The sequence below is a fragment of the Lynx canadensis genome, chromosome F1 (assembly GCF_007474595.2).
Source record: "Lynx canadensis isolate LIC74 chromosome F1, mLynCan4.pri.v2, whole genome shotgun sequence".
In the NCBI taxonomy this organism is placed as follows: Eukaryota; Metazoa; Chordata; class Mammalia; order Carnivora; family Felidae; genus Lynx; species Lynx canadensis.
This window is the reverse complement of record NC_044319.2, coordinates 19828624-19842111: the sequence shown is the minus strand read 5'-3', so window position 1 is coordinate 19842111 and position 13488 is coordinate 19828624. Positions and strand designations below refer to the sequence as shown.

Genomic DNA, 13488 nt, shown 5'->3' with positions numbered 1-13488 from the left:
GAATCCAAACTCACATTTACAAGTTAGAAAGAACTGAGATCTGGCGCCTTGACTTAGAACTGAGAACTGATTTCCTCAGAGAAGACACTGCTAGTCTACACCTAGGTCAAATCAATCAACCAGTCAATCTAACTCATAAGAGTAAAATAAAAATGGGGTTTGGGAGGTTAGCTTGAGAACTTAAGGACTAGTTTTTCTTTCATTTGTGCTAGTTTTGAGTTCTAAATAACTTCAAAAAGAAATTTAGGAATGTGTTCAAAAGTAACTGATGGTTTGAAATTCAGTAGACTAACAAATGCAAGCTACTTCTTTCTAAGGGACAAACCTGATTGAGCCAGGTAGTCAAGTCAGTTCTGTTACAGGGCTTGCTTTGAAAACATGAATATTATATCACAAGTAACATAATAGGGCACGATCTGTTACGTGAATTTTTTGGTTTGCTTATGCGTGATTTCATCTGTGAGAAACACCACATGAACAAAGAACACGGCACCCGGCTGAACCAAGCCATGTACGAAAACACAACATGCTCACACGCATGCGTAACTCAACACCTGCCAGCCACCTCACTTCACTGCACATGCTACGAGCCACACTCATCCGTATCTTGTGTCACGATGTCTTCTATTCAATTTCAAAAAAAACGTGTCATAGTAGACACACAAACTAGTCCGATGCCCACGACCACAAAGTAAATTTCCCAGATTTTTTCAAGGTAAAGTACTATATTTGTTGTAGTATTTATGTATTTTGCAACCATTTAACACTTATAAAAATGTGCTACCCTTTTTCCTTCCTGCTCTTTTTGTCATTGACCAAGTTTTTGAATACAGTGCCCTCAATCCCATTTTCGCCATAAGACTTGTGATTTTTATTGTGCAATTCTGCATAGCTCCGTGATTTTTAGAAACACATGTCACATTACAGAATTGACTGTACGTGGCTATTTTAACCTAGATTCAAGCCCATTCTGCTAGAATAGTATCAGTATTAGCACGTGTATCTTACAGAATCTTATAGATCTCAAAGAATTATATATATTGGCTCATGGTTTTTAAGAAAACTCAAAACTGCCCAACAAACAGCTTCAAAGGACATTATTCCAGGGTTTTCTACTTTAATTATCCATAATAGTTTTGATAATCCTTGAGTTCACTTGACCTGTCCTCAAATAACTTATGTATCACTGAAATCTAGAAATTAAAGAATACAGGGCACCTGGGCGGCTCAGTCACTTGAGCTTCTGATTTCAACTCAGGTCATGATCTCATGGTTCATGAGTTCAAGCTCCGCATGAGGCTCTCTGCTGTTAGCAGGGAGCCTGCTTCGGATCTTCTCTCCCTCCCCCGCCCTCCCATTTTCTCTCCCCCTCTCTCTCTCTTTCTGTCAAAATAAATAAATAAACTTAAAAAAAGAGAAATTATAGAATACAAGTATAAAGGTCAGATATTCTGCAGCTGACTTAGCATGAGCTTACGTATTAGATGATGGTGAAATGGTCTTAGTTTACATATTAGGACACTTCAAAGAAAACCATGGGCTGCCATTATCCATTGGACTCTACTTTTAGAGCTAAAAATATCAGGCTACTGATTCTTTTTCATAACTTTTGATCATTTGTATATATTTCCCTAAAGTGCAAGATCTGCCTCTATTGGTTTTGTATACATATACAAAAATATTATCAATTTATCACTTATTATATTATGCCCTATTATATATTATATACATATAATATATATAAATGTTTAATATTAGTCAACTTATGTTACTTTAAAGCACAAGATCTGCTTCTGTTGATTTTATAAATCTATATATGCTATTTAATATTATATAAATTATTATATATTTCATATATGTTTAATATTAGCTGATCTAAATATTGAATATTATCATACATAGGAATTACTTAGAATTTTTTATTCCATTACTTGAAAAATGGAAGGAATTTTTTGGTAATATAAAATCTTCATTACTCACATATCCTTCTTTCAATATTATTATTACCACCCTGTATATTTATAGAAGATTTTAGCACCTTGAAAATACCTCGTAAGTTACCTAGATACTTCTTATAATGTCTTGCAAATAAAGAGAGAGTCATTATTAGCTTATACATAGAGTTAGGCCTGAGGCTACTTTAACAGAGAAGGTCAGGGTTAAAGCTAAGGTTTGAACAATCAGTATCCTCTGATAATTTTGATTAAAAGAGTTAACTTTTATAATAATTTTATAAATGACTTGGAGAGGATATTCTGTTTTAATAGTAATTTTCTTCAAAGTTTCCTAAATTTTTATCACTTAGGTTAATAAACTTAGCACTCCGTAGACAGAAGGTTGGCTGTTCCCCAAAGATTTTTCAATTTGGTTCCTTTCTTTGGTGAAGCATGTTAAATTTTTTGACTCCTTCATTTACATAAATATTAAAATTTTGGACAGCTAACTTTGCCCCTACAAGATTTTTCATACATTCTTTCCCAAAGTTTGGTACTATGTATCAAAGACATACTATGTTAAATTATAATTATAGGTATATCTATCAAATGCTTCTGGGTTTTGAGGACTTCATGATAATGAAACAGACTTACTTATCACAGGCACAGGTTTTTAAAAATCCAGAGATTCTATAAGTAAGACCATAGGGTAACTATAAGCTTTTATCATAATATAACAAAATAGAGGCATGAGGCTCTGCAGCTTTCAGTCACCACTTGTAAGGCTTTGAATCTGTCTGAGAAATGCTACAAACAGAACGGATGGAGTTCCCGATTCACTGCTGTGCCCTCCACCAGCCAGGCAGTAGACAACATGCAGGGTAGACAACTTCCTTCCATAAATGTACACTTCACAAAAAATGCTGTCTCCCGCTCAGCTTTCCCCTTCCCCCTACTTCACACTGTTCTTACCTGATGGTATTTGACGGCTTTTTAAAGTTGAATTCATGTAGGTTACCTTTAATACTGAAAATTAATCTTGAAAATCAAATATTTACTAGTTCTAGCTCACGCGGTTGATTTACACACCTCCCGATATTGTCAGTATGCAAAGACCCTACTGTCAGAAGAAATAATTTCCTTCTGAAAATTCAGCAAATCATTGCTTTGCATTGTTTGAATTTGAAAACTCCTTTTTTGATGAATAAATTAAAATCTGGATATTGTCACCAGGGGTAAATAGTTTTTCCTAGGTTTTCTAAATCTGGAGATGGGTGCTTTAGACGCGATGTTCATATGCCTTAAGAAAACGTCGCGGTTTCAGTGGGCAAGAATTTGGTGTATCAAAACCTGACTCAAATGCCAGTGTACATATACATTTTAGTATCTTGGGTGTTTTAAAGTGCTGAATGCAAGAGTCGGAGAAGTACCGAGTGAGAAGTACTTTCTCTGCTGGCCACTTCCCACTTTGATGCTCCATACCCATGCACACTTTTTTTTTTTTTTTTTTTTTGCTAACTTTTTGACATCTATTAGGTTCTCATCAGCGTAAATGTGCTCATGTTAAACTAGGTGTGAGACACAAATATGGGCCTTCCCATCCTTTTACATTCACAAGTTTTTTAACCAGTCTGAAATCTGTGACATACAGTAAGCTGGAAGCCACCATAAATTCTTCACAGACCCTGTACATTCAGAGAGCTCCTTTCTGTCCTACATTCTCTGCAGTAGAGTAAAAAGCGCATGTTTTCCACGAGTGGGCATTTCTCCATAGATGACGACCTCATACCTGAAATCAAAATGTATACCATGATTTTACATGGTATCTGCAAAAACTGATCAGTGTTTGGGATTCCTCTACTGGAGAAGAATAAAGAGAATCTAGAGTTTGCCAAGTGTAAGAACCATGTAAAACCAGAAGGGTTTCCCCATTCACACTTGACTCAGCTGCCTTATTTGGAGGCAAAATTCTGGATTTCCATTCTTCCTTTCTGGTCTGTCCTTTGCCAGGGCCTCCTCATCTTCCTAACCTCTAAGTGTTGTTCCAGGGCTGAGTCTTGGACTTCTCTCTTCTACCTACACCCATTTCCCTGGTGATTTCATTTAACTTCATGGTTGTGAATACCATCTATTTGCTAAAGGTCTACAATTTCCTTCTTTTTTTTTTTTTTTTTTTACACTTACTTATTTATTTTGGGGGTGGGGTGGGGCAGAGAGAGAGGGACAGCAAGAATCCTAAGCAGAGTCTACGATGTCAGCACAGAGCCTGATGCGGTGCTCAGTCTCACAAACCGTGAGATTATAATCTGAGCCAAAATCAAGAGTCAGACCCTTAACCAACTGAGCCACCCAGGTGCCCCCAAAGGACTACATTTCTGTGTCCAATCCGTACCTCCCTCTCTTGATTTCCAGACTCACATATTTCCACTTGGGTGTCTAACAAGACTCTCAAACTCAGTACGTCCAAAATTGAACTCCCAGTCAATCCCACTTTCAAGTGGGTTTCTCCCAGTCTTTCCCATTAAAAAAAAATAACAACCTGATTCCTCTAGCTGCTCTAACCAAAATCCTTCACTCTTCTGTTTCTTACTTCCCATATCCAATCCAACAAGCAGATTCGGTTGGAAGTCAAGGGTTCCCCATCTCACAGAGAAGCCAACGCCCTTATGATGACCCACAAGACCATCGTGACCTGCTTGCCAAAGGGCGCAGTGATGTCATCTCCTACCACTCTCCCCCTGCTCATCCGTGTCAGCCTCACTGGCACGTGTGCTGCTCCTACAACAGCCCAAGCATAGTCCTGCATTATGCCAGCCATTCCTCTGGGTGGAACCTCTCACCGTCAAGTATCTATATGGTTAACAGTCATTGTTTTATCAGATCTGTACTCAAATGTCACTCAACAAGAGGCATTCCTTGGTCACCTTAGCTAAAATTACACTTCCTTGCCATTCCTATCCCCATTCCCTACTTTATTTTTTTCTTTGTACTTATCACCACCTAGCACAGTAGATAGTCCATTTATTACTCTTGCTTAGTGTCTGTCACTCCTCAATAGAATGTAAGCTCCACAAAAGGACACATTTTTGCCTAATTTTTCACTGCTATATTTTGAGGGCCTAGACCAGCATCTGGCACATAGTTTTCACTCAGTAACTATTTGCTGCATAAATGAAAGGTTTTTAAAAAACAAAAAATAAAAGCCACACAATATAATATGCCACAGTAATAACATGTACTGTGATTAGTCATCAATAATCTATCTTCTTGGGGCGCCTGGGCGGCTCAGTCGGTTAAGTGGCCGACTTCGACTCAGGTCATGATCTCGCGGTCCGTGAGTTCGAGCCCCGCGTCAGGCTCTGTGCTGACAGCTCAGAGCCTGGAGCCTGTTTCAGATTCTGTGTCTCCCTCTCTCTGACCCTCCCTGTTCATGCTCTGTCTCTCCCTGTCTCAAAAATAAATAAAACGTTAAAAAAAATAATAATAATCTATCTTCTTAACTACATAAGAATCTTCTAAAGGCAGAAATCTTATCTTATATCTTTTTTCATTCTTAGTGATTGGCACAGAATGTTACATATACAGCAATCACTCAGTTAACTATTTGACAGCAGAAAATTCTGCCTAAAGACAAATCACTAGGAGACAAAAACAGAACAGAATAATTTTCTAATTCAACATTAAACAGGAAGGTAAGGAAGAATGACTGTAAAAGTAGCCTTTTCCCCTGTGGTGCTTATAAGCAATAGCTTTCAGTGCTAATTGAGGACATCCACTCCGAAAATGATTACGGATGCCATGAGTGTAGATGGCTACCACACTTGTAGTCAAGGGCAGAGGTAGAAGGTTGGCTCTGGACTAGACACCTTGGCCACTCATCTGAGTTTATCTTTGGGATCAGAACCTGGAATGGTGGAGACTTTTTAAGAATTATTATATAGTTTTCTCTTCTATAAAATTGTAATAACATTTGAGACTATGATTACACTTCTTCAAAATTAAGTGACTTTTGTAGGTCAAAGCTTGAACAGCCAAAGGTTCATGGAGAAATGGCAAAGACAGTCATCAACATAACATTACAAATAACGACAGCAAGAGGCTGAAGAAGGTGACGCTGAGCCAGTCCAAGCCACATAGGACCTGTACGTGAAATATAAATAAACTATAAAATGGTTACACCCAGACAGGTTTGCAATGTAATTTAGGCTCACATTTAAACTGGTTTGAACACATGCTAAAGAAGTACAGTGGAAATAAGATGAAAGGAAATCTTGATTTCTTCAAGTGTGACTCCTTGAAGAAAAGTGTTTGCTCACCTAATTTTTAGAAAAGCAACAACTGTTACAGGATTAAAAAAAATAATAACGATAAATAAAGGATTCAGATTCTGAGCAAGAATTCTGAGTTCCATGTAGAAAATGAAGAGAAATGAAGAAAAAGGCAAAAACAAACCAAAAAACCAAATCCTGATTTTCAAAAATACAACCAAAATCACAGAATTATCCATATTACACAACATAGAGACAAGAAATGATTCTGTATATCTACCCATCAAATGCCTATGACTTAACGTCTAGGTTCACTAAGCAAATAATAATACAACAGTACAAAGCACCAAAGCATTCCCTACTTTTCACATTCTTTTGTTATTTTATATCATCTTAATTATGTTTCCTTAGAATCACCTGACCTGTCTAATAATCTACATATCTACTGGTAAGCACACAAAACATCAAACAGAATACACTTGGTAGGAAACAGGGCAAGAGTTGTTTTGATATTGACAGTAATTCTTTTGTGCATAACAACTCAAGCGAGTTTCTTTTTTCCATTTCTCCCTACTGTCACCCACTCCAACCACGAATATAACTTACGTGGGACATGTAAAATTAGCTCAGCTAAATTAGCCTGATCCGACATTACATAAGGCAACATCAGTAGCTGTGTGAACAGGACACAAACCACTCAACACCAAGGTTCCACACAATACTGGCTCCCCAATGAATCTCAGTGCTTCAACAAGATCACTTAATGCTCTTTCAAAATTTGAAGCCAAGGAGTAAACTCAGAAACAACATTCTGCCTAGGCCTGTGGTCCTAGCACTCAGATAAATTTTAGCTCTGTAAAATAACTTTGTTGCCACTTGGTAGCAAAAAAACAGAACTTTCTATTGACCACTAACTCTGTGTGAACATACTGTATTTCAACACGCTCACTGAACAGGAAAAGCTGGATGTTTTGTGTTATTCTAACACTCAATAACAAGCCCATAAACTACCGGATAAGAGCTGGAATGGTTTCCTTTTACTAGCTTACCCAGTTTAGTGGCGCCCTCTGGTGGGTACTCAGGAAACTGGCCCTCGGAAGGGACACTGACGGTTCTCCTCAGGCATCGCCCTTTGGTGGAATCTGTCTGCTGCTCCTGTCCTCCCTCCACAGGCATCTAGTTAACCAAAAGACAAAAGACGTGAAACTCAATAGTGAACTTGCCATAGCTACCTTCACGCTGAATATTTTTAGGTAATAAAGATAGGAGTTCATAATCATTAGAGCAAAGTAGGCAAAATGTAGAAAGCAAGTATTTCCAACTGTAAGACATTACCCACCCCTTGTGAGGAAGTTTTTCTTTAAAAAGGAACCTGAAAGATCAGGAAAGGTGAGTATGTAAATGAGCTTTACCTGAAGTCCGCACAAGTCATATCCAGGTGTGTACCTGTTTTGGGTGCTCAGAAAACAAAACACCCACACAAAGACTCTTTTATAATCAGAAGCTAGTTCACAAGCTCCAATTCTTCTGACCAATGCTCAATAAGGTAAACAGAAATAAAAGCCGGCCAGAAAGAATTAGCTCCAGAACTCAATTTAAAGAAGGTTTTGTTAGATAAAAATAGTAAAATCACCAGATTTTCTTCAATTTTGCCATTAAGCATTTAGAGACAGTTAATAAAACACATTTCACTGGAAACTTGCATAGATACCTATATCAAATGGCATATTTTCTTCTAAAAGTGAGATTCATTATTAAAACCCTAAAAATTTTCTTTCTGGCCTAATTTCAGGGATCTATCAACTGTTGTTTGCATATGTGGAATAAGAACTATGAAAGGTACAAAAGATCTCTAATACCAATCACTGTTTTAAAACGTACCCACAGGTCATCATTGTAGAGTTACAGGATGACTCTAAGTCCCCCCGCCCCCCCTTTTTTTGGTAATATGCTAAAAGATCAAATCATTTTTGTTTACTGGCAGAGGGCAAAAGCTTTTTCACAAAGATATTTTACCAGGAACCTTTATCAGAATCAACAATAATATTGGTAACATCTTAAATAGTTTGGCAAAACACGTCAGTAATTGAGCACAGTTTCTAATTTCGTCTGGCTCCAATACTGAAATTTCAACAAAATTCAGTAATAATGATTAGCATTGAGCTCTTTGTGCAAAGCTAAGGAATTTACCCGTGTGACATTATGAGGGAGACATTATTATCATCATCCCTTTTTACAGGTGAGGAATAATTTATTTCTCCAAATGATTACAGTGGACACATCAACTGATCCAGCCAAGTCGGGATAGATACACACTTAACTTTATATGCTTAACTTTATATGCCTTCTGCCTCACCTCGGTAACCCAACTCCTCTGCCTGGGGTCAAAGGGATGACAGCAAGGGAAACTCTCTGTGTTACTGAGAATCTGAAGAGCAAAGTCCTAATGTCTTCATAGGAACTAAAAGTCTGAACACTCTTTAAAGGACCCCAAATTCCCCATTTCCTCATGACCATAAAACTATGGCTAGTGCTTGCACATCGGGAAACCACAAGGCAGAATTAAGAAAAATTCTAAAAAAATTAGGGGAGACCAAATAATTTCATCAATAAGGACATGAGCTCTTCCAAAAGTCAAAAGTCCTCTGTAATATAAGACTTTACGGACAGTAATCTAAATCATCCATCCATCCCTTTCAGGATGGAAATTAATTATCGCTACTTAAATAATTAAAAGAGTAGCAGTACCAAGAAGTCAGATAACTTCCTCTGAGTAAGAAAGGCAAAGATGTGTCCTCTACCTGCCTTCAAAGCAGGATAGAATGGGGAAAAATAGTTTGAGTCTTTGAACAAAGAGATGAACATAAATAAACACAACTGTTTTTGTTCTAGCTCTAAAAATACTTGTTACCTGAAATAATGAAGGCCTAAGCCTCACAGAAAAAAGACAGTAGTTGTTTTTATATTTTAGGAAGGAATGACCCATTATGATCTTTTCTGTAGAAATTTATAAAGGCCATATCCAGGAAAAAGAAAGAAATGGCTTCTACTATCATATACTTTGTCTCTAACATAACTAAGGAAGAGAAAAATAAAATATATCAAACTTCTTATATGGGCCTAAAATTCACTCACACAACTATTTTCTCAAAGTTTTCATATAGAGTCTTCATTTCCCACTCTTGAAACTTAAACTATGATTGAAAATTCCATTCAAAGTACTGATGTGGGAAACAGAGGCAAAAGAAAAAACATCAAATTTCCTTACAACTTACAGTCCATTGGGGCACCCGAGTGGCTCTGTCAGTTAAGCGTCCGACTCTTGATTTTGCCTCAGGTCATGATCTCGTGGTGGATGATGGAGCCCCACGTGGAACCTGCTTGGGATTCTCTCTCTTCCTCTCTCTCTCTGCCCTTTCCCCACTTGAGCGCACACACACTCTCTCTCTTTTTCTATCTCCAAATAAATAAATAAACTTAAACAAAACAAAACAACTTACAGTCCACTGAGACAGGCAGAGTGACATTCCTTTAGAAACTCAGCTGCCTCGATGATGACACTTTGCTAAGAGGCAAAAGGCAATCTCAGCTTAGCATTATACCAACTTCTAGGATCCCGTAAGGCTACTTTAACATACAAAAATTCCTTTGGAAACTTCCTTTATCTCCACCCCCCAAGATATAGGTTGGCAATCATCCTCTAAGCATTCGGCCCACTGATACACATCTGAAGGGTCTCATGACTGAGCTTTTACTAAACAGTCATAAATGACCTTTTCCTAACGATAGCTGGTGCCTCAGGATCCTCGAAACCTTGTTTCCAAAATACCTTGGAGGCCTGTGCTGTCCCGAACCCACTCCCAACCTGAAGGAATATAATCAGTCACCCGTCACAACCCCAGTGCAGCTTTCTACCCAGAGGTCCTGTCCCCAGGCTTTAATAAAACCGCCTTTTTGCACCTAAGACCTCTCAACAATTCTTTATTGGCCGTAGGCTCCAAACCCCAACATTTCCACATCAGTATCACTCTGAAAGGTTAGGGCATTTTTACCTCTCATTCAGGATTTGAGGGAGAATAGTGTTGACTTTTATTCTAAACCTGCATATCTTAACAATATTTTACTTTTACAGCACTATCGATTGATCCTTACCTAAAATAATTTTTAAAACATATTGATCTACTCTTTGAAAATTAGAGGGATCATATTCCAAGTATCTTCAAATGAACTAAGCTGGAGTTCACAAGTCTCAGAACACAGCCAGAGAGATCAGTTTTACAAAGTCAATTTTAGGAAAGCAATTTTGTCCTTTCTGATTGCCCTAATTTAGTTGACTGGTTCACACTTGCTTGTTTAGGACACTGAATTAGTCCTTAAATATTATATCTCTTCCTAGTTCCAAAAAAAATTAGAGGACTTTTTCTTTTCACCTCTTCGTCCTTATACTGTGCTTCTGAGTGCTCTTTTTCCTCAGGGGAGGCAGGTGGGTGGGTAAGTGCTTTCATTCATTCCATTTTACAAAGAGAAAGGAGAACACAGTAAGGAGTAAATGGCTTCTCAGGTATCTAAGATATGTTAATAACAAAGTCAAACTGAATCTCTGACTCTCAGTCCTCTTTGTTAGTTCCAAATCATCCATGGCAATGAAGAGCAACATGGGACAAACAAATCAGGTTACTTAGAAAACATTATATACGTAACATATACCTCTATGTTGTCTGCCAAATCACCTTTCATTTTGTTTAGAATTACATAGGAATTAATTTCCATGTCAGTCAGAGTACACACACATTAAATAGTCAAGTACAGGAAACCAAGATAATGCTAACAGCAAAAGAAAGCATTTCTGGGGCACATAATTCCAAGTTTATCTGTCATATAGGGCTTCTGCATAAGCTTTTCCACCAGGAAAGGATTCTGCTAAAAGAGTGTTTTAATACTACTACCTTATAGAGTAAGTGCAAACTCCCTAAGGCAGTATACCAGGCTTCCCACAATCTGGCCACTGTCTGAGTGTCCAGCTTCATGCAGATTTTACATTCTAGGAATACCAAATTGCTTGCACTTCCCTAATATATTCCCTATTTTGTAGTTCAGCGCCTTTGCTTAGTTGGTTCTCTCAGCCTGAAATATCTTTCCTTACTTTCTTATCTACACCTGCCAAGCAAACTCCTAGTCACCCTAAGGCTTAGGACAGGCTTACCTCCTCCAGAAATCCTCCCTTCTACCAAGTCCCTAAGAGGAGGGTAAGGTACACCTCCTCAAGGTTCCTCCAACAGCATCTTCTGGCTCTGTCACCGCACCTATTACACTGAATTATAATTATGCATTTGAACGACTAATTCTGTAAGCTGTAAGTCAACAGCTTGTACCTTACCAGTCAATGGCCAAGCCCTAAAATAGCTCCAGCCCACAAATGAATGAACGAATATTTGATACCTAGAGATGGGGGCCACATCAGGCAAAGGGAAAAACTGGCCAAGAAATTGTAAACATACAACTTTTGTTTTGTTTTGGAACAGGAAGAAGGCCAATTTAGCTAGAGCCTCTAGAAGTGTGGTAGAACACAGAAAACCAAAATTTATTATGATTGCATTGGGAGGGGTTTAATACCAGGTCATGCATAATTCAGGAAGCAGTGGGAAACTATTCCAGCTTTTAGACCAGAGGAATGGTAGTTACTTTATGGGTCTGTCTTCTTCCTACTTCTCCCTCCAAGACATTCCACAGATTAATATTCATAACACATAGCTTTGATCATATCCCTTTCTTTCTTAAGCTTCCTTTGGTAATTACCCATTGTCAATAGCATTTTAATGACACAGATTACAGTCCTTTAGAGTAAATGAATTTCTTTCTTTCATTCTACCCCCATTTACTTGTGCTATTTATCAAATGATATTTAAAAATTGGGGCCCGTGGGTGGCTCAGTCAGTTAAGTGTCTGACTCTGGCTCAGGTCATGATCTCACGGTTTGTGGGTTTGAGCCCCGTGTGGGGTACTGTGCTGACAGCTCAGAGCCTGGAGTCTGCTTCAGATTCTGTGTCTCCCTCTCTTTCTGCTCCTCTCCTGCTCACATTCTGGTCTCTCTCTCAAAAATTAATAAACATGAAAAAAACTTTAAAAACTTATTTGTCTTATTTCCACAACTGAATTTGATATGGGGGAGAAAGAGGAAGGAACTGTGTTTTATTCTTTGTAACTCCTAACTAATGAATGCAAATACAGGGGCACATTATGTATCTGCTGAATAACCTGAAAATGATTCTGAATGAAATATGCCATGGGGAGTTTACCAGAGGACAAATAATAGTTGATTTTTTAGCTATTTTTTTAGCCGTTTGCACAAAGCCTTAAGTGTTATTTTCATCAATATATCTGAGTGTAAATATTGCTTTTCAAAAGCAGTAAAGATATTCTAAAACATTTTAAAATTGCATTATTACTACCTTGCTGCTTATATGCTAGCTCCTAGCTTTAAAAATTCCAAATACAGAAAGTAGAAACTGAATAATAGGAATTATTCTTCCTAATGACTTGGTTTTGCCGAAAGAAAGAAATCACAAATTCAGCTTTCTTCTGTATTTTTATACTGGCTGTACCTTGAAGGGTTCACGATTGTCCTCTCTGCCACTTCCCTCAGCTCCCTAATCTCTCGTTTACTTGGCCTTATCTCGTGGAGCAAAATGGAATTCAAATGGCCTCCTACGCCCTCTTTGAACTGGGGTGGTGCCAAGCCAGCTGGGGCCTTTTCTGACATCCGGGCAGGGAAGTATATTTCATAACACATCAGCAGCGTCTGTTTGGCACGATTTGCTTGGAGCAATTTACTGAACCAACGAGTCATTTCTCAAGGTGATACTCCTGGCAGAATTCTCTTTCAGCATTCTTCCCAGACCTACCCTTCTGTTATAGTCTCAAATTGGTAAGGAGTGTGTTTAACACTCTTCCCATGTATATCCCCCAAGCAGACGTGTTCCCGTTTCTGACAGGAAACATGCAGAGTTAAGAGAGAGCACTAAAAGATCCCACACACTGAATACATGAGTGGTACTAGACTAATATAGTCCTCCCACATTCCAGCAGTGCCTGGCCTAGGATTCAGTTTAAATCCTTATGGAACCTCTTAATTATCTTTTGAACACAGCAGTCAACACCCTGGTGATTAGTTGATGAAGGTTTTAAACAGCATCTTTAGATAATTTTAGCAGGAAATTCCTTAAACTCCTTGTTTCAATGAATTCTAAATCTTCAATTTGAAATTCCAAGGAGAAGTGTTATACTTC

General features: G+C 38.1%; 1 protein-coding gene across 6 annotated transcripts in view; it reads right to left on the bottom strand.

Annotated features, from left to right (window-relative positions):
- The window catches only part of RASAL2 (RAS protein activator like 2), a 364251-nt gene that overhangs the window by 162171 nt on the left and 188592 nt on the right, over positions 1–13488 (bottom strand). For all 6 annotated transcript variants that reach the window (XM_030303462.1, XM_030303463.1, XM_032591839.1 and 3 more), the window contains exon 3: positions 7252–7378. In XM_030303462.1, the coding sequence (XP_030159322.1) occupies positions 7252–7378 (127 nt within the window). The remainder of the gene's footprint in view (positions 1–7251; positions 7379–13488) is intronic.